A 26840-nucleotide genomic window follows, 5' to 3' on the forward strand; every position below is an offset into this window, starting at 1 on the left:
AGGGAAAGGATGGGGTTCCCCGAAAAGCAGTGGGGAGAGGTCCAAAGGGGACTGCCCCTGGGTGGGATCCCATCCCAGCTCCTGCCCCACCCCCACCCCCACTCCCCTGTACCCAGGCCCCAGCCTCAGGGGCCTCCCTTCAGTCCCTGCTGATTGGCTGCGGGTTTTCCCCAGCACAGATTAGCCCCAGACTGGATGCTCAGAAGCTCTGGGTTGAACGAACCAGATCCTGAAACTCACAAGTAGACCCCCCAAATCACACATGTCCATTGTACCTGAGTGTACCTTTGGAGCCAAAGGCAGCTTCAGCCCACAGCAGCCCTCCTGGGAGACCCTGGTGGGAGTGGCCCCATGTGCCAAAATGTCTCTGCCGGCCCTGGGGCTGGGCTGCCTCGCAGGGAGGGCAGGGAGGCTTCCCCCGCTGCGTCCTCCTCTGTCCCCCACCAATCGCCATCCTAACCAGCCTTCTCCAGAACCGAGGCTCCACTGGGTCCAGCCTTCCACTGTGAGCTGTGTTCTGTAGGTTTATAAGTATCCCATTTCACGTGTTTATCTATTTAGAATTTGTAAACCATCTCAAACGATTTTGGGGGTGTACCCGGAAAATAAACCGCCTTTTACAGCCTGTGTCCCCACCCCTCCTAATCTCGTGCCTCTCTGTGTCCAGGAGCATCTTCAGCAAGGCTCCAGGATGCTAAGATCAGACACCAACAGCACAGACCACACGGTCAGGAATCCAGCACAGATTTACAATCAGGGGCGGCAAGCACTGATCTCTGGAGCAAAACATTTGTTTAGTGAGCATGGCAACAGAAAAACTTGTCAGGAAAATTTAAAACAACTCTGGAGGCTGAGCAGAGCGAACCGGGGAACACGGAGCTCAAGCATTGATTCAGAGAGCATCTATCTCAGCTGCAGAGACACACCTGCACCTCTGGGCGGTGGCAGCAGCTCTGAGGGAGCCTGTTTCCAGCCTCCTCGTGACCCTACAGGGCCTTTGCCTGTGCTGCCTCCCACTCCCACTCACCCCCGATGCCAACTGCCTCCTCTGCCTGTGCCACCTCTCAAGCCTCACCTCTTCCCCGAAGCCCCCCAGGCTCTCTCCCCCTGCTTCTGTTTTCCAGGGCTTCCTCTGCTGCTCCTCTGGGTAGAGTAACTGATACAGTGACGAACACCTGTGTGTGTCTGCATCTGTGCCCACCTTTCACCAGCGGCTTCTGAGGGTCAAGCAGTTAAAAAGCTGAGAGAGTGCCCAGCACCCAGTGTGCACGGAAGCGTCTGCTGTTGTTCCTACCAGCTCTCTCTCCCCCACTTGCCCCAGGTGGGCACGAAGGCCACAGTCCTGAGAGCTACTGTGTGGACAGCATCGTTTCCAGTTCCTCCTTTTCCAAGCCACAGGAAGGCCAGCTCACCCACCCTGCGTTCTCCCGCATTTCTGGCAGAAACGGAAGTTTCGTGCTTTTAAGGTTTCTCCTACTCATTTAAGGTCTGGTGAGGAGAAGACTGTCACTCAGGATGCCCTCCCAAGGCCCTGAGGGTCTGTCCCAGAAAAGATCAGAAGGGAGTCAGTAAGGGACAAAAAAGACAGGACAACTCAGAAAAAGCCAAGGAGCCTGTCAGGCGGGGAGCAGCGGGAACAGGGACCCAGGATGAGACACATCATTGCAGGATCCCACTGTCCAGGGAGCAGGGTGTGGAGAGAGAAACGTCCCCAGCGGCGTGGGAGCCCTGACCTCAGCACAGGGCTCCTCCACCATGGAGGGCCACCCATCAGATGCCCTTCTCCTGCTCTACTTCCTATTTCTACATTAAAAGCCTGCTGAGTTTCCTGCACACCTGCAGCCACAGAAGCAGCTGGCCAGCACCCAATTCATGGCCCCCGAAGTGTGTGCCGTGACCCAAGTGCAGACCTTATCAGAGCCTTGAGTACAGCCAGTATGTGGGGTATCTGGGAGGGAAAAGTGGCAAGGAGCACTTGCTGACCTGGAGCTTCTGTCCCTGCAGGAGCCAAGCCTACTCAAAGAGGGAGTGGGGGAGAGGGAGGACCTGCCACACCTTTGGCTCTTTAAAATGGCCCCCCTTCTGGCAGAGGGCAGAACAGTTTGACAAAGAGCCATCTCCCCCACAGGCAGGGTTGAAGTTCCACCACATGGGGCAGCGCCCAGGTCCTGCCTCCAGGGAGCGCTGGGGGCCCCCGCCTGTCCCAGGGCTTCCAGACCCCACTGGCCCATCCCAGCCCTGCCTCTCCCAGGTGGCCTGGCTGCACGGCTCGGCCTCTGTTCTCGAGAGGCCACGCACGAGCCCTGGTGACAGTGGCCAAGCAGCAGGCTATGTCCCAGGGCGCCGGTGTGGGCGCAGGTGTGCCCCCCGGGGAGTGGGTTGGGGTGGAAATGCAGGATTCTAGAGAATCTAGAGAAGCTAGCAGCATCTTGGGAAGACGCTTTTCTGGGCTGCCCTTCGTCCCTGCTCCTTCAGGGAGAGGCAGCGGCATTTAAGTTCCCAGCGGACTGAAAGGAAATAAAGGCTTTTTTCAACTGGGAGGTGGGGCTGTCCCTTCTCCTCTGGCTGTAAGCCTCCACACCTTTGTAGAACCCACTGCAAAAGTCTCACACCCTTGCCCCTCAGTTAGTTTTAGAAGCTGAAAGCGGGTCTCCGTGGATTCACGTCAGGCCAGGCGCAGGACTGCTCTGTGTGGAGAGAGCAAGCAGGCGACAGCTGGCCTGGGTGCCCTCCCCAACACCCCGCTAAGCTCTTCTTGCTTTTTGACCTGAGCTAGGTTCACAGGGATCATGTGCGGGACCCTCGAGAACCAGCGGGGAGGTCTGGCTGCCGAGTTGGCCCTATCCATGTCCCTCATCCTTTCTCGGAGACTCCCAACAACGGGCAGATAAGATGTTTCCCAAGAAGCCTAAACGCAGGTCCCAGCACAATCCACCGTGTCCTTCCCAGATGTGCAAGGCGGCGACCCACCAGCCCAAGGCTTCACAACTTCCTCATCTTCCTTCCCTCCCTCCCTCCCGATTTCCACCCTTCCCTCCCTCTCTCCCTCCCCTTCACTTCCCTCCATCACTTCCCGGTCTCCTTACCTCCCTCCCCTCATTACTTCTCTCCCTCCCTCCCTCCCTCTCTCCTTTCTTCTTTCCCTCCCTCTCTCCCTCTAAACCTTGCTGGGTCCCAGCAGACTTACTCCTGCTGCCTCTGCCTGCCTGTCTGCTGCACCCAAGTCCCCCAAAGCCTGCAGCTCCCACCCTGCATCTAGCACTGCGCCAGGGTCTGCACAGTCTTCACAGCCCCAAGGAACAGGCTCTAGGCTGCCCTCGTCTGCACACCGGCATTCCAGCTGTGCAAGGCTTCCCCACTGGCTGGCTGTTCCCGCCCCCTCCCCCCACCAGAGAACACTTCAACCTTTCACCCCAGGGAAGCCCTGAGCCCTCCAGCTCACAGCAGGGGCTCTCTGTCCCCTCTTGCTTCTTCCTTACTCCCTCCAGGCCCTGCTCTAGGCCCACCTCCCCAGAAAGCCTTCTCCAGCAGCCTGGCCTGGCTGGTCCCTCCAGGCAAAGGGCCACAGCTGAGCCCAAAAGGCATGGCCCACAGACCCATCCTTTCCTTTCCAGGTGGGGCAACCTCTTGTCATGGGAGCCACATCATTCTACTGCACCTGTCTGTGTGGTCTGTTGGGGTAAATATAGTAAGTCCCCTACATATGTACAAGTTCCGTTCTGAGAGCTCATTTGTTAAGTTCAATTTGTTCATAAGTCCAGAAAAGTTAGCTAACACAACCAGCTATATACTGCTGCTGCTGCTGCTAAGTCGCTTCAGTCGTGTCCGACTCTGTGTGACCCCATAGTCGTCGGCAGCCCATCAGGCTCCCCCATCCCTGGGATTCTCTAGGCAAGAATACTGGAGTGGGTTGCCATTTCTTTCTCCAATGCATGAAAGTGAAGAGTCAGAGTGAAATCGCTCAGTCGTGTCCGACTCTTTGCGACCCCATGGACTCCAGCCTACCAGGCTCCTCTGTCCGTGGGATTTTCCAGGCAAGAGTACTGGAGTGGGGTGCCATTGCCTTCTCCAAGCTATATACTACTATACTGTAATATGTTTAAAATACTTTTCACAAATAATGCATAAAAAAACAACCACAAAAATTAAAGAAAACATTTTAATCTCACAGTACCTTGGAAAATACAGTATAACAGCTGGCACACAGGGACTGGCATCGAGTTAACAGGCAAGAGTCATTGACTGGAGGAGGGAGAGGAGGTGGGAGATGGTAGAGCAGCAGGGTCGTCAGCAATACAAGACGGAGGGCAAGCTGCAATGTCACTCACGCCCGACGTGGACGGCACGGGTTCTGGTTCCTTGCTGGATTCAGTTCTATCTACCCTCCTGAGAAAATGGCCCAGGGATGACTGGAGAGCAGCCCTTTTTCTCTCATCTCAGATGACACGGCAGCACTGGATTGCACTCTGAACGGCTGCTGCAACCTTTGTGCACTGCTCTACATTCCAGTCTTGTGCCTCAGAAAGCAACAGTGTCTCCTCAAACAAAGAAAACCCCCGGGACTTCCCTGGTTGTCCAGCGGTTGAGAATTCCCCTGTCAGTACAGATCCACCTGCCTGCCATCGCAGAGGACACAGGCTCGATCCCTGGTCCGGGAAATAAGACCCCATGTGTCCCGGGGCAAATAAGCCTAAGGGCCACCAACCGCTGAGCCTTTCTAGGGCCTGCGAGCCACAACAAGAGAAGCCACCGAAAGAAACCCTCGCACCGCAACTAGAGAGTAGCCTCCGCTCGCCACAACCAGAGAAAACCCACACGCAACGAAGACCCATGGCAGCCAAAAATAAATAAAATAATTTAAAAATGCATTGAAAAAGAAAATCCACTCGCCATTTCCTGCGTTATGAGTCTTCTTAGCAGTACCAGCTACATCACTACTGCTTTTGCACTTGCTTCTGGACCTCCTGGGCTTGAAATGAAGCCACTGCACCACCATACTCAATACAGTAAAGACACGAACGCTCAGCCACTTGGAGAGGATGCACACGCGTGACAGTGGACTCCAGACACGTGGATAACTTACGTGACTGCATCTTTGAAAGTTCGCAACTCAAAGGTTCGCAGTAGGGGACTTACAGTAGCATTATCTGTGTCTTTCTCATGGGACCACAGCATGCATCCAGATGAGATGGGGGCTGGGTGCAAGGTGCTGGGCCCCCTACCCTGTGGCCCCTCCCTATTTCCCTTGGGCTCAGATGTCACCTCCTACAGTGCGAATCCCAGCCTGTCATTCCCATCCCAGCTACAGTACCTCCTAACCCTGGTGACCTCCTTCATCTTGCTCCCCGCACTGGAGGAGGGTTAGAGTCACCCCAGGTTTGAGAACCTGAACCTGGGGTCAGATCTCAGAGCCTCTGCGTGGGGAGGGTCAGCCAGGTGCCCCCTCCTCTGGCATGCTCCGTCTGCTCTGACCTCTATCCCCTGCTCCCCAGAGGAGGATACCAAGACCAGACTTTCAAAATCTAGAGCATGAAACTTCCAACTCCGCGATCTTCCCCGGCAGGCATGTCTGGGCTTGGGCACAACCTCGCCCAGAGGAAAGTGACTGACGGGCCGTCTGGGCTTCACTTGGAGATAACCCGTCCCACTCAGAGCGGGACCTCCAGCCCGCTGCTATTTCCCACAGCGTCTCCCGGAGTCTGTGATTAAACGGATGGAAATGCCAACAAGATTCGACTTGTGCTTGGGGGGAAAGGCTCCCGCTCCTCCAGAAAATATGCACACACGCTCTCCTCTCTCGGGGCCTTGCCCAATCTTCGCCAGGGCCGTGTGGAACTTTCCACACCTCGCACCAGGGGAACGTGCCCCCAGAAGCTCCGGCTGCGCTGCCGCTGAGGGGAACGTGTGTCTGCAGGACACGCGGCCGGAGCCTCCGCCTGCAGATGGCGCTGCTGAGACAGTGAGGGCCCAGCCTAGACCCAAGCGCATCGGCAGGGTCCCGCGCGGGTCTGGGGTCTCGGGCTGCGCCCCTGCTGGGCTCTGAGGAGCTGCCCCGTGAACAGACAGGTGACCCACCGATGCAGAGTCTTTTTTTAACCACTGGAAAAGGGGCCCAGTCCACGTCCCACACCTCCCAGGGTGCCTGGAAGAAAGAGATACTGGAGGAAAGTGGGGAGCTAGGCACAGCCCGCGGGGGTACGGTGGGGTGTTGGCTCTCCCTTCCCCTCAGCACCACCGGGGGGCGGTCAGCCCCCTTCCCCACTGCCTGCAGCCCCAGAGCCCGACCCATGTATCGTCCATTCATCCTTTTGTCTGTCTGTCCATCATGAAGATGCTAAGCAGGAAGACACGGAGGGGCCGTCATCAGGGTGCAGTGAAGGGGCAGGGAGGCGGTGGTGGGAGGGGAGCCACCTGGGGCGCTGGGGAGGGACTGCCTGCACTTACCCAGGAAGTCCTGCAGGCCGACCCCAGCCCCCCCACCTCCAGCTCTGAGGCCTGGTCCAGCTTCCCGGGGTGTGGGAGGCAGCTCAGCCCTTCAACCCTCATCTCCCAGCCACCCTCCCAGGCACTGGGAGACAGCAGTGGGTGGGCACCAAGACACGGCTAGCCCATAGGCTGCAACCTCTGGAGCTTAGCTCGAAGAGCAGAAAGTAGTAGAGGACCGAGAGAACCGGCAAGTGAGGCTTCACTACTGGCTGAAGACAAAGGAAGACAAAAACAAAAGCAGCCCAGTGGTGGCCCAGGATGCGGGGCTGGGGGGACCCGGGCCAGTGGAGTTCTGTAGGCAGGAAGTGGAAGATGCCACCGGCTACCCGGGTACTGGGTACCAGGACGTCTAGACTCAGACACTGGGGAGGGGAAGGGCCTTCAGCCCAGGGAGCTGCAGGGCCGAGGGCAGGACACTGGTCAGAGGAGCAGAGCTCTCCCTACGGGGCCTGTGGGGCACTGAGAGGGGGAGGGACGCTGCTCCATGATGTGCTGCGTGACGCTGGCATAGTCAGGGTCAGGCTGGCTGGTTCCTGATGAGAGCGGGTGCAGCAGAAAGGGGCCCAGGAAGAGCCCAGATGGGACAGTCACTGTGGGGACGGTGGGGATGCCAAAAGCGTGGGTGCTTTGGGGACAGACGTGGAATCAGGCAAAGGAGCAGGAGACAGGGCTGGTGAGCCCAGCTGATGGGATGTCCCCCAAATCAGGCTCTGACATCTCCTTCCAGATGGTCAATCCTCCCCCTAGCCCCAAGGCCTTGCAGCCTCGAAGCACGAGCTAGGAAGCCTAGCCCAGAGCCCGCCCCGCAGTTCAGCTCTGTCAGCTCCCAACCAGGGGAACACCTCCTGCCGGGTCCCCTGAGGCCCCTCCCTCTTCTGTCCTGGCCACCCCGCCCTCTCAGCAGCCTTCCCCACCCCCCACCCTTCCCAAGCTGCCCCTTTTGTCTCGTGGCAGAGTCTCTCCCTCTGCTCAGCTCCAGTTTGGGGAGGTTCAGGGGAGCGGCTGGCTTGTCTCCAGCGTGCAGCCCCGCCCACCCTGATGCCCCGGGCTCCCCAGGGGCATCTCTGCCCACACCCTCCAGCACTTGGGACACCTGCCCCAGGTGTCCGAGCGGCTCTTTCAGTCCATGGCTCAGACTCTGCACTGTCCTCCCGTCCGCAAGGTTCAAGAAGCCAGGACATTTTTCTCAGTGCCTCCCCTGCCCTCATTCCGAAGGTCATCTTCAACCCCCTCCTCAGTTGGCTGCCTCCCGCCACCTCCCCGTCTCCTCCTTGCTCCGTGTCTCAGGTCCCAGGCACCAGGGTGGCACTGCTCAGCCCTAAGCCCCACCGGACAACCCCTCCCGCTTCCTCCCTAGGCTTCAGGAACTCTGCTCCTGTTTCTCCTCTTGTTCACCTGTGCAGTGGCTGAGACGAGTCTCATACAACACAGCCAAAGCAGAACGCTTACTTTCACCCCAAATGTCACTGCTTCAGTTTCCCAGCTGCATAAATGCCGACTCCCTTCACCCAGTCGCTTAGGTCCAAACCTCCAGCCCATCAAGCAGGCCCTGTCCAGGACCCCAGGGCTCTTAGTCCCCTCGCCTGCTCCCTCCGGGTCCAAGGCTCCTGCGTCGCTCTCCATCCCGGTCTCCCGCGGTTCCCAGCCTCGCCCTGCCCTCCTGCGGTCTGCTCTCGGCACTGCAGATCAGGCTGCTTCTAGAACTCAGGAGTGATCCCGTCCTCCTCTGGTGTGCCTGGTGTGCCTGGACAGGCAGTAGGCTCTGAGCAAATATCTCTTAACGCCTTGACTGGCCTTTCCCTCCTGAGCCCTCCTGTCCAAGGCTGCCCTTCCTGTAGGAGCTGTCCTGTCTGGGGGTGTGGGGGTTGGGGACATCCCTGTTCCCAGATACACGGGAGATCCAGGCGCTGTGCCCTCCCATGCTGCCCAGCACACAGCACACACCTACAATGCCCATCCTGGGCCTGGCCCCCAGGACGGTGGCCCAGTCACTCATGAGCCGGCCTTCCATAGCCTTGCAGGCCAGGTGGACCTGGGTCCATCAATAGAGGAGGCACAGGGGAGCCAGCAGTGTCCAACATGCCCGTCTCATGCCGTGAGGGTCTAAATTGATACACAGTGAAACGGGGGCCTGGGAGGCAGCTGGGTGGGGCCGCTGGACACCCACCCAAAGGACTATGGGACCGTCCTGATGGTAACGGAGCTCATCCCATCTGAGGCGGCCACCATGGGCCCTCGGCTCTTTCCTGCTCTGTGAGCCACTAGTCTCTGCAGGAGGAAAGGCTGCTCTGACCAGCACCAACCACACCTCGGCACCAGCTGAAGGACCCCAGTAAATGGGCCAATTGCAGGGGGCTGTCCAGCCCTGCTTGACCTGTGGGTGGTAGGAGGGAGCAGGGAGTCAGACATGTGCCCTCCTGGGTCACCCACTGGCACAGGGCTGCAGGTAGCTGCATCAGAACCAGAGCTCAGAAAGGCGGGTCCCCCAGAAGACCAAGTGGGGGCCCCGACAGCTCCATGCTTCCTTCCTGGCCCAGTGGGCTCCTGATAACCACAGGGGTGACCACATGACCTCCAGTTCAACCCCGAGTGTTCATACCACTTCCCCTCTACATACAGTGAGCAGATCGGAGGTAACCTTCCCCAGGACGGAAGCGGAGGCACTTTTACAAATCAGAACCACCCAGCCTAGCTCCCTAGCCCCAGAAGGGGTTCCAGAGGCCCCCACCTGCCACCAGAGCTGCTCTGGGCACCTGTTGACCTAACGAACAAACAGATGGGCCATGGCTGCCCTCGGTCTGCAAGGAGGCCAGGTGATGACAGGGGTGGCGTTGCTGGTCCCCAGGGCAGGGCGGCAGCAGCAGGGATGATGCCAGGGGGTCCCTCACCACCACCTACAGCTCCTGCAGGGAGGCAGCGCTCCATGTCCCAGAACCGGGGTCTGTGCCCTCCATCACCGTGCCTCCGCCTCCTTAAAAGGCAATGAGCTGCAGCCTCAGCTGACTTACATGGTGATACCCACTTCATGCAAGAGGACAGTTTGTACCAGAGTCCTCTGTGTCCGAGGGGCTCCCCAACCGGCCAGGCGGGGACACTGGCTTCCAGGGCCCGGGACTCCAGGCTCTGCCTTAAGTTCTGTGTGTGACAACAGACCCTGGGCAGCAGGAGACAGCCCCTCCTGGCTCACTCACCATCTGCATGGACAGTCTGGGGTATGAGGCTGCTCCCCAGGAACCCACTGTCTGAGCCCAGTGACAGGGGCTGGTGGGTGAAGTGAGCAGAGATGGGACTCTAACTGTGGCCACACGGGGTTTTGCCCTTTCTCAGGGCCAGGTTTCAGATAAAAAGTTCCCACCAAAGGTGTGGAGACACCAGGGAGCTTCCAGATGTGGGAGCATGGTGTCAGCGCCCGGTCAGGCTGTATAGAGAGGTCACACGCCCTTCACCCCTCCTGGGCCACACACACGACATTACTCTTGCCGTGGTCTGCTGGGGACACCTACCTGCAGGCACAAACGCATATACCTGTCCCAACAGAGAATACACCCACTGTCACCCACAGGCCCAGACACATGCACATAAACACTTGCGCGCACACACATGACTGAGAACCTGCAGGTCTCTGTGGCTCTGCACACGCCGCTTGTCCTCCACTCACAGAGCCTGGGGACACCCGGACTCTGTTCACCGCCCCCTGCCCGCTGCTGGGTCTCCCACAGGGCACACAGTACCACGGGCCCCACTGCATCCACCTCCCCAGCAGGAGAAAGGCCTGAGGGAGCTGCTGCGCCCCACCTCCACCTGCTCAATTAGCAGGTGCCTGCTGGCCCCAGGGACCCGGCACATCTGGAAATGAGCCCCAGTCCCCGGGGCCAGGTACAAGCTGCAGACCCGTCCTTCTCTCTGCCAGCCAACGGCCCTCGGGAAGGGCGATAGGATGGCCTCAAGGCCAGCTCGCGGCCAGCCCCTGACCTGCAAACTCAGCCGGCAGGAAACACCCCGTCACCGCGGCCAATAGAGCAGCGTCCCAGGTGAGGATGCTCTTGACCTGGGAGCGGGTGGTGGCAGCCTAACAGCCCGAGTCCCGGGAGCAAAGACGACCTCCAAGGTACGCTGAGCTCCTGCAGTCGGAGGCAGAGCTGGGCAGGCGGCGCGGCAGACCCTGAGTTTGGACAGTCCAAAGCTGGGGAGCATGGCAAACCCCACATTTCTTGGCTGGGCCACTAGCTGACCAGACACCCACCCACCCTCCTCTTCCTGGCTACTGGTTCTGCCGCACTAGTGGGCACTTGTCCCCAGGGCATCTCCAGGATGGGCCGGCACCTCCCTCCTGCCTCTGCTCCCCCTGGATGGCGGCACCCCATCTGGCAGCAAGTGCCCGACCAGGGGGATGAGGGCGGACAGGCAAGAGAATGCCCAATGACCCTTCCACCAGGCGAAAGCCCCACCAAGGCCCCCCGAGAAGGACAGACACAGGCATCCCAGTCGACCCAAAGGACCCAGGAGGTGCACCTACCGAGGCGAAGTGCTGCATGGGGTCACTGACAAACAGCATGGCGGGCGCGCGGGGCTCTGCACACGCCGGGGAGCTGGCGTGCCGCGGGATGAGGCATGGGTGTGGGTGGCCGGGGGGCTGGGGGCAGGGGTGCAGCCACCCGGCAGGGTGGACCAGGCGGAGAAGCTCGGCGGCTAGGGGACCAGAAGCGAGGGATGCTCTGGAGCATGTGGGCTGGCCAGGGGCACTTTGGCCCTCTCCATCTCCCCAGTGCTGTCAACTAGCTGCATCTAACAACAAAACGGGCGGCCCACCCCTTTATTCCTCATGACTATTCATCAAAGTCTAGGGCAGGCCTCAGCTTGCCCACTGCTGGGTCGGACCGCACCAAGGAGGCTGCGCAGGGAGGGGGCGGCACGCAGGGCCGCAGGCTGGCTCCACAATGGGGCTGCACTCGGCTCCTTCTGAGATGCTGCCCGCGGGAGGCTGTGGGGGCCACAGGCCTCCATTCCAGAGCACTGGGGGGCCAGTCCCGGCCCCTGAGACCTCAACAGGCAAAGCCAGGCCACCCCGAAGGGAAGAGATGGTGCCTTGGCCCCAGCACCTGGGGCGCAGTGAGTCTTACTCTTGCTCAGGGAACACTGTGGTCCTCTGGGGCCGCCCCAAAGGGCTGAGCGGAGATGAGATGTACACGGGGTGACTGCGCTCCCCTAGGACCCCCCAGGGAGCTTGGCAACAGAAAGAGCAGCAGGGTGTGGCCCAATGCAGCCCAGCCTGCACCACAGACACTGCCCAGGCTGCCGCTGTCCATGCCCCTGCGGCTGCTGAGGCCCCGGAATCAGAGGGACATGGTCCAGGAGGACCGCTGGAGCCCTGCCCACCACAGGGCTGGATGGCACTGCCCTTGGCACCGCCAGGGGCTCAGAGACAGGGACCTGCCTACCCGGGGGCTCTGTGGTGGTCACCTCTCCCTTCTGAAGGAACCATGTATTCTAATGTAACTGTCTTTGGCACAAAGCTGCCCCTGGCATAGGGGCCAGGATCCTCCCTGGAAGGTCAGTTGAGCCCAAACCATGTGAAAGGAGATGTGAAGCTTCCAAGTCCCCCAAACCCAGCTGCTTCCCTCCGCAAGGAGAGCTTAAAACCCCCCTCCTGGCCTGTTCTAGCTACATGCTGGGGAACTGGGAGTGGCAGGGGCTACACAGAGGGAGGCTCGGCCCAAGGAACCCGTCAGCATGTCCAGCCCCCCAGGTCCTCTGCAGGAGGGGAAGGGGGAGCCCAGGCAGAGGACGTGTAGCCAGTGGCACCCCTGAGGGGCTGGGCCGGGAGCCCCTGGCTCAGGCTCATGTGGGCCTTGGTGGCTTTAGCCAGAAACACGGCTCAGCACACTTGGCCTGAACCCCAGGACTCTGGGTGGCTAGGGCTGTTACTCCCAACACACAGGCATCCATCACTCAGAATGAGACAATCGAGGAAAATCGAGGTTTTGAGGTGTAGACTGGTGTTCAGGAAGTGGGGCTGCAGCAGGGCCCAGGCTGTAAGTTCCGGCCAGGATGCCTAAAGACACGAAGGCCGGGGACTGGGGGCAGTTATCAGTCAGTGAGGTTCCTGTGGGTGCACTCGGGCTTGCCCCCAAGAGATTCAGGGGCTTGGCAGGTGGCTGGATGGAGAGACACAGAGACAGGTAGTAGGGGGAAGGGGCTGGGGTTGAGCCCCCACCCCCACAGGGTATTATGAGACACTGGGAAAATTTTGATCAAAAGTGGCGCTCTCCAGGTGGGCCTGACCTAATTAGGGAGCGGTTGTCCTGATGGCCTCAGGAGCCAAGGCTGGGAGGGACCGCAGGGGTGGGGAGAGGGGCGGCAGGTGGTCTCTGGGAGCTGAGAACAGCAGCCCTGGGTCAACAGCCAACAAGAACTTAAACCTGAATTCTGCCAACAACCAGAGCCTGGAGGAGGTCTCAGCTCCGGACACGAAGGTGGTCCTGGCTGGTGCTTGGAATGCAGCTGGTGGGGCCCTGAGCAGGGGGCCCAGTGGAGGGACACGCAGGACTCCCTACCCACAGAACCTGCGGGACAATAGACGTGTGTCGCTTTAAGCCCCTCTGTAGGTGGGGATTGGCTACATAGCACAGGTGACTAATACACCAGGGGAACGAGCAGGTGGCTGAAGACCTCGGGGAGAGGAAGGCCAGGGCCCTGAAGGACCTTGGGCCACTAGGACGGCTGAAGGGCGGCTTCAGTCTCACTCAGACCTTCAGGATACAAGGCAGGCCCTAGGAGGAGCTGGCCACCGTGTGTCCTGGACCAAAGGCTGCCCCGAGCAAGGCAGGGTCGAGTCTGAAGGTCTCCTCTCTTGAGCCCTGGTGGCAGCCCTGAAGGCAGAGGAGCCACAGCCTACTCACACTGCGGGGACACCTGGGGCCTGAGAACCAGCACTGTCCCCGTGGCCTGAGCCCGGGCAGGACTGGGAGTCCCAGGATGAATGAGAGTGTTTTCAGCTCGCAAAGTGCCGGGCTCCTCACCTGCCCCAAGGCATCACCCACTTCCTGTGCACGTATCCAAAGTCCTGGCCATCCGGGGATATGACCAGGGGGCCAGGGCCTCTGCCTCCAGGAACTCCTTCCAGCTCTGTCCTCAGCTGCCAGCTCTGGCCTCCCAGGTCACCCCCGGAACCCTCGGCATCTGCTCTTCTGAATTTAACTCACTGGGGGCTCTGCCCCACCAACCACTTCCGCACACTTACAGCAGAAGGATGGGGGGTATTTTCTTGCTTGGTGCACCTGTGCAGGAAGGGGTGAGTCACCAGAAGGGCGCAGCTCAGGGTCCCACTCCTCTCAGTCCCTCCGGACCACCCACAAGCAGGTGGCTCTGTCCTCCATGTTCTCCCACCCCAGGAGGTAGTGACCTGACAGCTGGCTGTGCACTCAGAGGGTCTTCCTACTGAAATCTAAGGAAGGGCTGGTGGGGGCTCCCTGCCCCCGAGCTCCTGGCCCTTCCTCCAGACATTAGGCCCTCCCTCCGCCAACCCGACCCCTTCTGGGGGCCAGCTCAGTTCCCACTCCTGACAGTTCCTGCTCCAGGGACTGTACACACCCCTCTTCCTCCCAGGCCCCCTCCCCAGGCCAGGAAGGCCTGTCCCGGGTGAGTGCTGGGGTCTCAAGCCCCCAAGAGTCTGCAGGTTTTAACCCTGGCATCTGTCCCTTGCATAGCTCGCTGGGCACCTGAGGAGGAGTGACAGGGCTCCAGGGTGGATCAGCCCCCAAATGTCATCCCCTTCATGGTCCACGACAGCTGTCACACGAGAAAGGCACCAGAAGAGTCAGGAAGGGCTGCAGGCAGGGGGCAAGCGTGGGCAGCCAGCCCACGAGGCTCCCAGATATTGGGAGGATGGATGGGGGAGATGGGGGAGGGGTGGTCAGGGCCAGCCTCAGCATCAGCTGAGCTCCCCTTCCGTGCATCTTCACAGCTGGTCAGAGCCCTGCCCCTGTTTTGTCATGAGGGACATCGAGAATCAGAAGGCCAGGACCATCCAAAGCCCAGGCGCACACCCAGCATAGGATGCATATGGCCGCTGCCTGCTCTGGGCCCTACGGGCATGCACCACGGGAGGCTTCATCCTGTCCATGCTCCTCTCAGACTGCGGGTGGGCCTCCAGGACCAGGGGAGACCCTAACAAGCTTCCCCTTGTCACAGCACCTGCCCAGGGCCCAGGGGCCACCTCGCTGCTCATGCCCTCTGTGCCACCCTCCTCTCAAGCCCATAGGAGGCCAGGTGCTCCCCTGTCTCCTTTTGTAGGAGGTGGAGCCCTATGTCACGGGTGAGTCACCCAGGTTCTGCAAGGACTAGAATTGGAGGCCACTGCCCAGGGCAAGAGCCCCACCAAAGGGCCCCCAAGGTGGGCCTGGGGCACCAGTCCTTCCTAGGCACCACAGGCTCTGGGGCTGGGGGCAGCTGCTCCCAGGCCCTCCCTGGCTCCACTGTTCCAGGTTCCAGACAGAATGGCTTTCTCAAACTCAGGCTTCATCCCTGGTGTCGCCATCACATCTAACATCTGCCATACCCTCTTACAGGCTGGGCACCAGCAGTAACCCTCAAAACCCTGATGGTTTAGATCTACATTGACTCATTTTATAGACAAGTAAACTGAGACCCAAAGGGTCAAACAACTCCAAGCAAAGAAGATGTGGGGGTGGGATGGGACCTCCGAGACCCCACACCTCTGCACATCTCGGCCCCCTGGTGCCTGGACCCTTCCTGCAGCAACCTCAGGGTGTCCACCAGGAATCTGTGCTCTGGGGCTCCTCCAAGGCTAGGGGCCCACTGCTTCCACCAGGGCCCTTCCCCTTTAACTGCCTGACTCAGCTTCCTCAGCTGCCCAGCGTGGCAGGAAGGTGGTCAGAGGCCCCACAAGGCTGCGGGAGCCTCTTCTGGGGCCCCAGGCAGCCTGTCACCCCATCTCCACAAGTGAGGGCACCAAGGCTCAGAGACGTGGGGGAGTCGATCCTGGGACAGACTGGCTCCCCAGGCGAGGCCCTGCCCACTCTGCTTGTCAACACCGACCACTGATGTGGTGGGTAGGGCACCCGTGGGTCCCTGTGGTCCGTCTCCTGATAGAGCCGGGGTGCTGCTCAGGAACCTCTAGTCCAGCAGGAAGGAGTCAGCCTGTTCACCAGGGCAGCCAAGAGGGGTGGAGAGCCAGGGCCCCCAACCACAGTAGGTACCACCCCTGGGACCCAGGGCCCCCAATGCCAGGACTGCCCAAGTCTCATCTTTTGATGGACGAGCCCCACAACCCAGAGAAGGGGGTGGCCCCAGAGCCTGGGGATGGGGTGCTGGCGCCCACTGTCACAGAGGTCAGAGGCCAGAGGGAGGGCTTGGGGGCCCGCGTGTGTGCGTGTGTGTGTGCATGCACGTGTGCATGTGCTCAAGTGCACAAGCCTTTACACGCAGCCTGAGTCACAGGTGCAGGGTGGGCAGAGATGAAAGCTTTGGACTGCAGCCGCTGCTCTCTTGTGACCTGAGGCCTGGCCCGGGGAGCACCTGACCTGTCACCAGCCTGGAGCTGGGGGCTAACCTCACTGCCCTAGCCCCAGGCTTTCCCTGATGAGGGTGTGGACCTGCTGGTGGGTGGGGATGAAGCCACGGGAGTGGAGGAGGAACTCAGGACACCGCCCATTCGGGCATCAGCAGGTCTCCACCCTCAGCAGCACTCTGTCCTAGGGGCTGCGTTCTGGCCAGAGGGATCAGTTTCCAGGTTGGACTTAAACAGCGCCCAGTTCAGCTCTGCAGGGCTCCCTGCCGGCACCCTGGGCTCCGTGGGCCCCTCCAGGCCCCCAGAAACCTCGGGCATTGGCTCTTCCACAATGCAGCCTGGCAGTGTCCAGCTGCATCTCTGAGCCCCATTTTTGCCTCTGAGTGACCAGCCAGCCCAGACCTGCGGGCATCAGACGTCCTCCCTGGAGAGAAGTGTCCCACCCCCACAGGACCCTAGAACTGACCTCCCCTGATTCTGGGTCATCAGGGTCTCCCAGGCCCGCTGACCCTCAAGGGCATGAGCTGGGCAGCTAGGAGGAGGGGCTCATGGAATTCTGGAGATAGACCTCTTAGGAGACTGTGTTCAGGGGTCCTCCCACCCTGGAGCCCAGTGGCAGCTCCTGTTGCTCCACAGGGTGTGTAGAGGGTGGGTGTCTGCTTTTTGATTGTGATGTAAGCCCTAACACAGCTTTGGGTGGCTGAGGCACCCACTTCAAAGACATGAATCTCCAACAACAAACACCTTGCCAGCTACACAACTGGGTCAAGAGCCCGGCCACCCCACCCCTGACAGCCCCCTCTCAGAAAGCCCTGGGTGACCAGACAGTGGATCTTGGAGTGACCCCACATCTCCCTGCCGAGCTTTAATTCCACTGTTGGGTTTTAAATTCACCAGGAAAGGGACTTCCCTGGCGGTGCAGTGGTTAAGAATCTGGCGTGCAACAGGCAACATAGGTTCAGTCCCTGGTCAGGGAACTAGAATTCCACATGCCGTGGGGCAACTAAGCCCGTCAGCCCCAACTACCGAGCCTGCGCACCACAGCTACTGAGCCTTCAGGCCACAGCTACTGAGCCCGCGCACCACAACTACTGAGCCTTCAGGCCACAGCTACTGAGCCCACGGGCCACAACTACTGAGCCCACGCGCCACAGCTACTGAGCCCATGGGCCACAGCTACCGAGCCTTCAGGCCACAGCTACCGAGACTTCAGGCCACAGCTACCGAGCCCACGGGCCACAGCCACTGAGCCCTGTGGGCCACAACTGCTGAGCCCACGGGCCACAGCTACTGAGCCTTCAGGCCACAGCTACTGAGCCCAAGTGCCACGACTAGTGAGCCCGTGAGCCACAACTAGTGGGCCCACAGGCCACAGCTACTGAGTCCACGCACCACATCTGGGGAGTCCATGCACCTTCACAGAGATCCTGTGTGCCACAATTAAGACCTGATGCAGCCAAATAAAATAAAAGATCGTTCCAATAAAATAATAATAAATTCACCAGTAAAGAGTGGAGGCCCAATCCCTAGGCACCCCATCCTGGGCCCCAGTACAGGCAAAGCCACCAGTCTTCTCTTTTTCTGCTCCCCTCTACCCACTGCAAGGCAGGTAGTAGGGTTCAGGTGAGCACCCCAGGCATTATAACCCAGAGCTTCACTACTGACAGGCTGAGACCCACCCATTTATGGAGGATGCAAACGTCCAGGAGGGGCGGACCTGGAAGTGAGAGGTCAAGACCCTTGGCCCCTGGGGAGGTGTTGGCCGACTGGGAAGGGTCTGAACAGATAAGGTGACACTACCTGGCCCAGCACAGGCCTACCCTTTCCCAGCATCTGCCTTGGTTTCCTCACCTGTAAAATGGGGATACAACAGCTGTGTCTGCCCCAACAGTCTCCTGGGTAGAGACAGGAGGCTGGGCTGGGCAGGCCGATTCCTCCAGTCCAGCCTGAGGGGTTCCTCAGAGGCAAGGATGTCACAGGGGTCTCGCTGCCCCTGAATCCCCAGCCCGGCCTGGCTGCCGCTGTCCGAGCAGGCACTTTCCTGTCCCACTCGGGCCAGCGGGCCCTGGGCCAGCTCAGCATCAGAGACGGACGACAGCAAAGAACACAGGGACCCTTCCTCCTCCCCTGCCCTTTCACCCTGGCTCATTCCCCTGACTGGAGCCCCCCACCCCCACTATTCTCAAAGGGGTGTGTGCTGGGATAAGAGCTCCAGCTCCTTGGAGGGGTCTCTGGGGAGGGGGCAGGCTCTGCCTCCAGAGTTCCTGGCCCCACCTCTCTCATGCACCCTGGCCTTCGGCCTGCTGCTGGTGCCCCAAGGCTCTCATGCTGCTCTGTGTGAGGCTGGCGGCCATCCATGGAGCCACAGTGAGCAGAGCTGAGCACAGAGGCTGAGCAGCTGGGCTTCATCCCCAGGGGACAGATAGCAGGAGAGAGCAGAGCTGAGCCCTGCCCAGATAAGACACAGAAGACAACAGAGTCCTCTTTCTCGAGGTCAAGGAGATGTTCCCAACTACATACGCTCAGAAAGGCTCCCTGGAGATCAGAAAGGGAAGGGGTGTCACCCCACAGTGAGTGATGTCAACCGCCCCCCACAGACCTCTTCACTAGAATCCAACTTGGCTAAGAGATGTGCACACACACATGGGAGGAAGTGAAAGTGAAAGTCTCTCAGTCCTGTCTGATTCTTTGCGACCCCATGGACTGTAACCCGCCAGGCCCCTCTGCCTGTGGGATTCTCCAGGCAAGAACACTGGAGCAGGTTGCCATTCCCTCTTCCAGGGGATCTTCCTGACCCAGGGATCGAACCTGGGTCTCCCACATTATGGGCAGATTCCTGACCTTCTGAGCCCCCAGACACGTGGGGGACCCTGAGATAACCCAATCATGGACTCAGGACCAGGTAAAGCATGATGACTGGCCACAGGAAACCCGCAAGAAATGCCCCATAAAAGTGGTTCAAACCCCCATGAGGGTGCAACACTGTCCCTTGGAGACCACCCATGTGTCTATTCACATGTACCCTTTTCCTCCCAGTAGCACTTTTCTGCTTTCACTGCTTTCCTCTTTGTGGGAATTCGTTTCCATGCAGCTGGCGGGCCGGGCCTCCTCACTGGTCCCTGGCCCCTGGCGGCCTAGTGGTTAGGGTTCAGCACTCTCACTGCCGCAACCCGACCTCAGTCTCCGGCCAGCAGCCAGAGCCCTGCTTCAGTCCGCTGCGGTCCGAGGCCACCTGAGATCAGAGCCAGGTGCTTCCCTCATGCTCTTAGCAAAGGTCCTGAGACAAGTGCCCACCTGAGGGAGCCCTGGGCAGTGAGCCCACAGACAGAGCTCAGCAGCCCCAGGTCCAGCAGACACTATGCAGAGGAGATGACTGTTGGGGGGGGCGGTTTCTGGGGCATTGCTGGGCTTCCCCAGGGCTGGGGGTCCTTACACACCCTTCTTGTGTCCTGCCTGCCCCCCACCTCCTGGAACCCCAATGCCTGGCAGGAGTATGGCCAGCTACTACAGCCCTGCCTCCTGCCAAGAGGGCCACCCAGCACAGCAGGGCCTGAGACGTAGCAAGACGGGCAGGTGTCGGGGCCTTGGGTGCTCCTGCAACCCCCCTCCCACCTCCCTCCTCTGGAAACAGCAGCTCCATCTCCTTCGGGGGCCTCTTCCCCATAAGTCAGTGCCTGTGGTGGGGGAGCCCACAATACTCCACTCCATCCTGACCCTGCTTCAGGGCACCCAGGTCATCAATGACACAGGGACGGCTCAGGAATAGACATATGACATATTCAGAGATGGGCGCTCTGTATTCTGGGCCAAGAGGGTCCTTCCCCACAGGGAGGGTGCTGCTGCTGGAGCCTCTACCGTAAGAGGAGACGCTGCCTAAGAACAAATCTACCATGGGGGAGGCAAGGCAAGAGAATGAGAGGCAGCTGTTTGAGCACCTGGATGCAGCCATGCCTGAATTCATTTGTACACCTAGGTCCAGCCATGCCTGAAGGTCTCTCTACACCTGGATCCAGCCTTGCCTGAATTCATTCATACACCTAGATCTAGCCATACCCGAAGGTCTCACTACACCTGGATCCAGTCAGGCTTGAAAAGCTTCGTACCCCTGAACCGACAGTTACATGAACTGATCCAGTTTCTACTTTGTGACCTGAAATGTGCTAAAAAGCACACAGAGGAAACTGCACCTGCGAGCCTGCCCCCTGGTTCTGCAGGCTCCCGAGACAGTTCAGATTGACAGGCCTCACCCTGAGTCCCCCGCAGAGGGAAGCCCACTCACCATGACAGGCGCGGTCATGCCCGGCAGGTGGAAGACATCCATGCCAGCCTCTGCACCACCTGCCACTTCCTCATTCCCCTGGCCCGGCTGGGGAAGATCGAAGTAGGTGCTGTCCGGCTCCCTAGACACAGGGAGACAGAGCAGGCAGCAGAGTGGTGAGCCCAGACCGCCCAGGCCCAGAGCGTGAGGACAGCCCGCACCTCTCCTTGCCCCTCTGCTCCTTCCCCAACCAGCTCTCAGAACCCCCGGCTTCCTTGCCCTACCAGCCTCTCCAGGGCTGGTGTGAGTGCCAGGGAGGTGGCCACCCACAGGCTTTGTTCCCTGGACCTCTCCCTGTCCCGAGCCCTCTGGAGGGCTGGTCAGAGGAAGAAGCCCAGACTGTGGAGCCTGCGACTCCAGGAGGAAGCCCAGGACAGCAGCTCCTGCCCAGCCCTCTCCCCGCTGCCCAGGGCCCGACACTCACAGAGAACTCCATAGGTGCTGGAACGTGGCCCCCTCATCGGCGGCGGCGGGCTGGGTGGATTGGGACATCTTCCAGCACAGGCAGAGGGCAGCTCACTCTGCAAGAGGAAAGAACAAGAGGGTGGGTTGGGAGGGAGCCTCCGAGCCCTTTGGCCAGCGTCCTCAAGCACAAGTGGCAGGAGGGGCCAATGACGACCACTCAGGGACACCCTTGGGTCCTGGCCGGGTACAGTCCCCCACCCGCCGCTCCTTTCATCCTGCCCTTTCTGGGGGTGGAAATCGAGACCCAGGGGTGAGGGCAGCCTGGCCTCGGACCTTCTCAGAGCCATCAGCTGTGAAGCGAGGGTGACAACAGCACCCCCTCATGGGGCTGCTCAGGGCCCTTGGGAGCACTAATTTCAGCTCTCTGCTAGGTGATCATACTAAGTGAAGTGAGTCAGAAAGAGAAAGACAAATACCACAGAGTATAACTCATAAACTCATCCACAAAACAGACTCATGGGGGACTTCCTTGGTGGTTAAGACTCCGAGCTCCCAGTGTGGGAGGCCTGGTTCAGTCCCTGGTCGGGCCACAACGAGGTCCACACACTGTAACTACTTAGCCCGCATGCTGAAAAACTAGAGAAGCCCCACGGTGCAACAAAGACCCAGCTCAGCCAAATAAAAAATAATAATAAAGAATGAAAGAGGAGAAAAGAAATGGACTCACACATAGAGAGCAGACACGTGATTACCAAGGTGGAGAGGGACGGGGAGTTTAGGGTTAATAGATGTAAACCATTGTATCTAAAATAGATGGACAGCAAGGTCCTACTGTACAGCACAGGGAACTATATTCATATTCTGTGATAAACTGTAGCAGAAAAGAATATAAAAAAGAATGTATATATGTGTATAACAGAGTCACTCTGTTGTACAGCAGAAATTAACTCAATATTGTAGATCAACTATGTGCTGTGTGCTTAATCACTCAGTCGTGACCAACTCTTTGCGACCCCATGCACTGTAGCCCACCAGGCTCCTCTGTCCATGGGGATTCTCCAGGCAAGAAAACCGGAGTGGCCCTCCTCAAGGGGCTCTTCCCAATCCAGCGATTGACCCCAGGTCACCAGCGTTGCAGGTGGGTTCTTTACCCTCTGAGCTATCAGGGAAGTACAGATCAACTATACTTCAATAAAAACTAAATTAAAAAATAAATACAAAATAAGAAGATAAAGTCTCTGCTGTGTCTGGGTCATAGCTACACTGGAACACGAGTGGTCATTATTATTATGAACTGTGTCTCTAGGTTTAGCCTGGAGGGGAGACTCAAGCCAGGTTTCAGGGCTCCTGATGCCCCAGCAGCCAGTGACAGATCAGATCCTGTGTCCCCCTCAAGGAAGGGCAGGTGCAGGGCCCACCTGAAGCTGGAGCCGAGGCCCAGGTAGGAGCCTGGCTGTGCCCAACTGCTGCAGTGCTGGGCGGTCTTTCACCTCTGTGGTGGGATCCTTGCTGGCAGCCTGGATGCAACAGCAATGCCAACCCGGTGAGGCAGACACCAAGGCCGAGGTGGAGAATCTGCTCTGTCACTGGAGGGGGGTCACGGCATGAATGGCCTCCCCTCACAGGAGATGCCAAGGGCTTAGGGCCCCAGCCTCGTGTCTGCTGGCCTTTGTCGCCCACCACCACCCCTCCTGAGAGTCCCCATGTCCCAGTCACACCCAAAACAGCCCCGTCACCATGGCAGTGGCCACACCAGGCACATCTGGGATCCTTGTCCTTCAGGGACGGAGGGGCAGGGAAACCAGAGCCCACTCTGCCCACTGCCCCCACCCAGGCCCAGGCAATGCCTCCCCTGGGCTGGCCTCCAGGTCCTTGGCAAGGGGCCACAGGAGTCAGCTCGGCCATCGCCTGGCAGTACCCAAGCGGGCAGGCCTGGACCTGCCCACAGCCGTCGAGGGAGGAAGGGTGCGGCCTGCAATCTGTTGCTTTGTCTGTCCCCAGGCAGTGGGCCCGGATTGAGGCCTGTGGCATGTTCCTGGGGCTGCCACGTGCCAGGCCACCGTCCCTGGAGCAGTGGCACGAGCTGGAAAGGGCTGGGTGGGGGAGGTTAAGGTGGGGCCAAGTGAAGGCGGCCAGGACAAGAGGATTGGAAAGTGCTAGCCACAAATCAACTCCCCAGCAGGCTTGGAGACGGTTCCACTCCCTCTCAGGAGAGGGGACTCAGAGAGGTTATGTGACCCGCCAAAGTCACACAGCACAGCTGAAAGTGTGGGGATAACAAGTAGTCTTCTCAGAGTTGGAAATTAACTTAGTCATGCCTCCTGCCCACTCTACCTCAAACCTTTAGCACATGACCCAGAGAGTTTTTATAAGAGGCTGGCCAGCACTCACTGGCATGCTTCCTGTGCTGGGGAGGTCACTCCCTTCCTGAGCTAAGCTGTCCAAAACTCAGTGCAGCTGAGTAAGGCCTGGAGTTGGCCATGAGGTAACACAGAACAGGGTAGAGTTGGTAGGAAGCAGAATGCGCTGGCTGGAGCAGGCGTGGAACAGGCCGCCAAGCTGAAACTGGGTGGAAACTCACCCTCACCCGCTCACCATGGGTGGTCCTTTCTGGGTGAGCAGAGATCAGTTAGGGTGGCCTCTTGGTGTGGGCAGGCTGCGCCAGCTCGAGACTTAACTGGCCCAGGACATTTGGTCCCACACCTTCTATTTTGCCAATGGCCCAACTAAGCCCAGAGACGACAGTGCCTTGACTAGCGTCACACAGCAAGTGGACAGCAAGATCCTGTCTCTGGTCACAGCACCCACGGCAGTGGAAATGTGGAAATAGCCCCCAGGAGCATCAGCAAGTGAATGAATAAACCAGTCCTGGTAGGTCCACCCGTGTGTGCTAAGTCACTTCAGTCATGTCCAACTCTGTGCAACCCCACGGACCATAGCCCGCCAGGCTCCTCCGTCTGTGAGATTCATCAGGCAAGAAAACTGGAATGGGCTGCCATTTCCTTCTCCAGGGGTCTTCCCGACCCAGGGACTGAACCTGCGTCTCTTGCGTCTCCTGCGTTGGCAGGCGGGTTCTTTACCACTAGCATGACCTGGGAAGCCCCGGTGGGTCCACTCTCTGCAGTATCACTCTATGAAAAGGGTGATCTCTCACACCAGCTACATCACTATGCCCTCAGAACCTCACACTGAGTGAGAGGCCACGTGTCTTAAGAAACATCTAGGAAGGTGAATCCCCAGAGGTGGAAGGCAGCTTGGTGGTTGCAAGGACTGAGGGTGGGTTTGGAGTGGGGTGGGGTGGGGGATGGGGTGACCGCTGAAAATAGACCGAGTGATGGTTGCTCAGCCCTGTGAATGAGCCAAACGCCACTGGATGGCTCGCTGCAAAGGGGTTAGTTTCATGTTAGTGTGAGTTTCACCTCAATAAAGAAATGTTGAACTTCAGAGAAGCAGCCTGGGGTACTATGTTGGGGGGAAATCGGCACCACCAAGAATGTCAGGAATATGTCACTCTGACAGTTATGTGAAAGTTAAGACAGTTTCTCTCCCGAAGCCTAGTCCTGGTTCTCAGCAACTCCCGCTGCCCAGCATCTGGGGCAGTACATCAGCACTGGGAATCTCCCTAAGTCCCCCTCCCCGCGCTTACACATCTGCCTCCCCCCAAGAACAGCCAGGAGGTGGGACAGAGAGTCCCCACCCTGGGCAACACAACCAGCATCTTCTCTAACCACACCCCCTGCTTCACCCCAAGCTGCTGGGGTCACAAGCGCCTTTATCATCACGCAGGCAAGCTCTGGCTCAGGATAGACCTGCAGGTGCCCAGGCCTCTGGGGAAGCAGAAGGCTGCAGGGGTCCCACCCCAGCCCTCATCACCAGTACTGCAGATTAGAGAGTTCAGCCTTACTGAAGGAAAAGGAGGTTCAGGCTCACCAAACCCCACTGTCTTCAGCAGATCCTGCTGCATCTGCCCCCAATACACCCCAAACTCCGGGCTCCATGTCCACTTTTAGCCAGCACCACAGGACTCACAGAGCTGAGGGTGACTGCCACGCTGATTCTCCATCTGCAAAATGGGTCCAGAAACCTGCCCTGCCTGACTCAGAGGATCTGCGGGGACTCTACCCAGGAAGTCACGCAGCACCCAGATCTCCCAACATCCCTGGAAAACTGAGAAGAGCTGGCCGCACTGGACTATGTATGACGGAGCTGCCGACCTAGTGCCTACAGGTGTTTGGGACCACCTGCCACCCAGGCAGAAGCTGGGGCTAGAGGAAGAGGCAACACCGATGCCTGGCCTCAGGCCATCTGCCCACCCCGCCAGAACCCCCTGGGCTCAATAGGCACAGCACCCTCTCCCCTGGGCAGGGATGATCTCTTCCCTTTACCCACTAGCAGCATTTCGGCCAAGGTGGCCAAGGTTCACAGGGGTGAGAGAAAGAAAGCAATTATAAAACCACTTCCTGCAAATTGAATCCAATTTCCCCGACACACTCTGCAAATCTGGATATGTGCTCACAATGGAAACTGCTTTTGCAAATTATGTTAAAAATCGCATGTAGCGGGGAGAGACCAACTTCCGATGACATCCCCTAGGTGGTAGCAATGATGCCACAGGGTGCAAATGCATGGTGTGTAGCTCTGCTTTGCCATCAAGATGAAGTTGCTCCGGAAAGGAAGTGCATCCTGTCACAACGAGAGGAGTCCAGCCCTGCTCAAGGCTGGAGACATGGATGCGAGAGGGTGGGGAGCGGCGTGGGTGGGGGCTGGACTCGAGGAATCCCTGAGCACCCGGCCTGGGGAAGCGGCAGTCACGGCAGCCTGAGAAGGGCAGTGTGCGGCCCGTTCCCACGGCAGCTGGCCCAGTGCTCAGACACCCTCGACTGTGGGCTGCGGCCCCCAAAACCACTTCACCTCAAGGAATTTCCAGCGAATATCTGTGATTCTGAGGGGCGGGGGCTGGTGGCCCAGAGACCTCAACCCAGGCTTGAGTGGAGACACAGCCCCACACCCTACCAACTTCTCTACTTGGGGACTCCCCGAGGTCTCTGAGAGCCACCTGGGGGAGGGGACGTGGCCCCACATGCTGCAGTGGCCCCCCAGCAGAGAAGGTTCCAGCCCAGAGGCCCAGGGCTGTAGGGGAGAAGCCAGCCAGCTGCTACCAGCGCCACCAGGCTCCCACATCACCCTGTCAGGCAGCGACTGCCAACCCTGGGCAGGTCTCAGAGGCCCAAGAAACATGCCCCAAGCTACCAAGGGTCCCGGCTGCAGCCCAGGTGGGAAAGACCCAAAGAACCCCACCCTGTTCCCCACCCAAAAACATCTGAGGGCTTTGCCCCAGGCGTACAGCCCCTCTGCCCCAGTCTGGTGGAAGCTGGAGGCCCTAGGGGGCTGACTCTTCCTTCAGGAGCTCTGCTCAACCCTCTGACCCCATTCTCCAAGATCCCAGTGAGAGCAACAGCCTGCCCTGGGCTCCCAGCCCCGTCCCCATGCACCCCAGCTAGGGCTGCCTCCACATTCAGCCCTGGTCCACTGTCCACTCCCTACCCCACCCTGGTCCTGCCAGGCCAGGCCTTGCCTCCTCCAAGAAGCCACTGACCTCCCTGACTCCAGATCAGAATGCGCCTTATCCTGCCCCCATCACCTGGCTGGTGGCAGAGCACAAACAGCCCTGTGCGGCCCAGACAGCAGCCTCGCTGGTTGAGCAGGACTTCAAGACCTTGGGCTTCTCCTCCCCTCTCCCTCCACCCGCCCCTGCCCAGGGCTCCAGAACCAAGGCCCATAAACTGGGGCCCCTGTGACCCTTCCAAAGGGACACCCCATTCATAGAGGGGGGCCCCCACCCATCTATGGCGGGTGTGGACAATTGGCCTGGGCACAGGGAGGGACAACTGGAGCACATGCCCTCCCCCACAGCACTCAAGGAATGGGTGTGGCTCAGTCACTTAGTGGGAAAAGACCCAAAGAACCCTACCCTGTCCCCTCCCCAAAACAATCCATCCCGGTTGTCCTCAGTCACACGCCGGTTCTTGTGGCTCCATCCCCAGTTATTTCCATAAATGTAGATGGACTGAACTCTAAGGGGCAGATAAACCTACACCATCA

At 59.3% G+C, this 26840-nt stretch overlaps 1 protein-coding gene across 1 annotated transcript in view; it reads right to left on the reverse strand.

Annotated features, from left to right (window-relative positions):
* The window catches only part of TP73 (tumor protein p73), a 47824-nt gene extending 27012 nt beyond the window's left edge, over positions 1-20812 (reverse strand). Inside the window, exons 1-2 of the mRNA XM_027975730.2 lie at positions 20758-20812; positions 20295-20415 (exon numbers count right to left, since the gene is read on the reverse strand). Of these exons, the coding sequence (XP_027831531.2) occupies positions 20295-20336 (42 nt within the window). The 5' untranslated portion in view covers positions 20337-20415; positions 20758-20812. The remainder of the gene's footprint in view (positions 1-20294; positions 20416-20757) is intronic.
* Positions 20813-26840: the final 6028 nt, after the last annotated feature.

Source organism: Ovis aries, chromosome 12, assembly GCF_016772045.2.
Source record: "Ovis aries strain OAR_USU_Benz2616 breed Rambouillet chromosome 12, ARS-UI_Ramb_v3.0, whole genome shotgun sequence".
In the NCBI taxonomy this organism is placed as follows: Eukaryota; Metazoa; Chordata; class Mammalia; order Artiodactyla; family Bovidae; genus Ovis; species Ovis aries.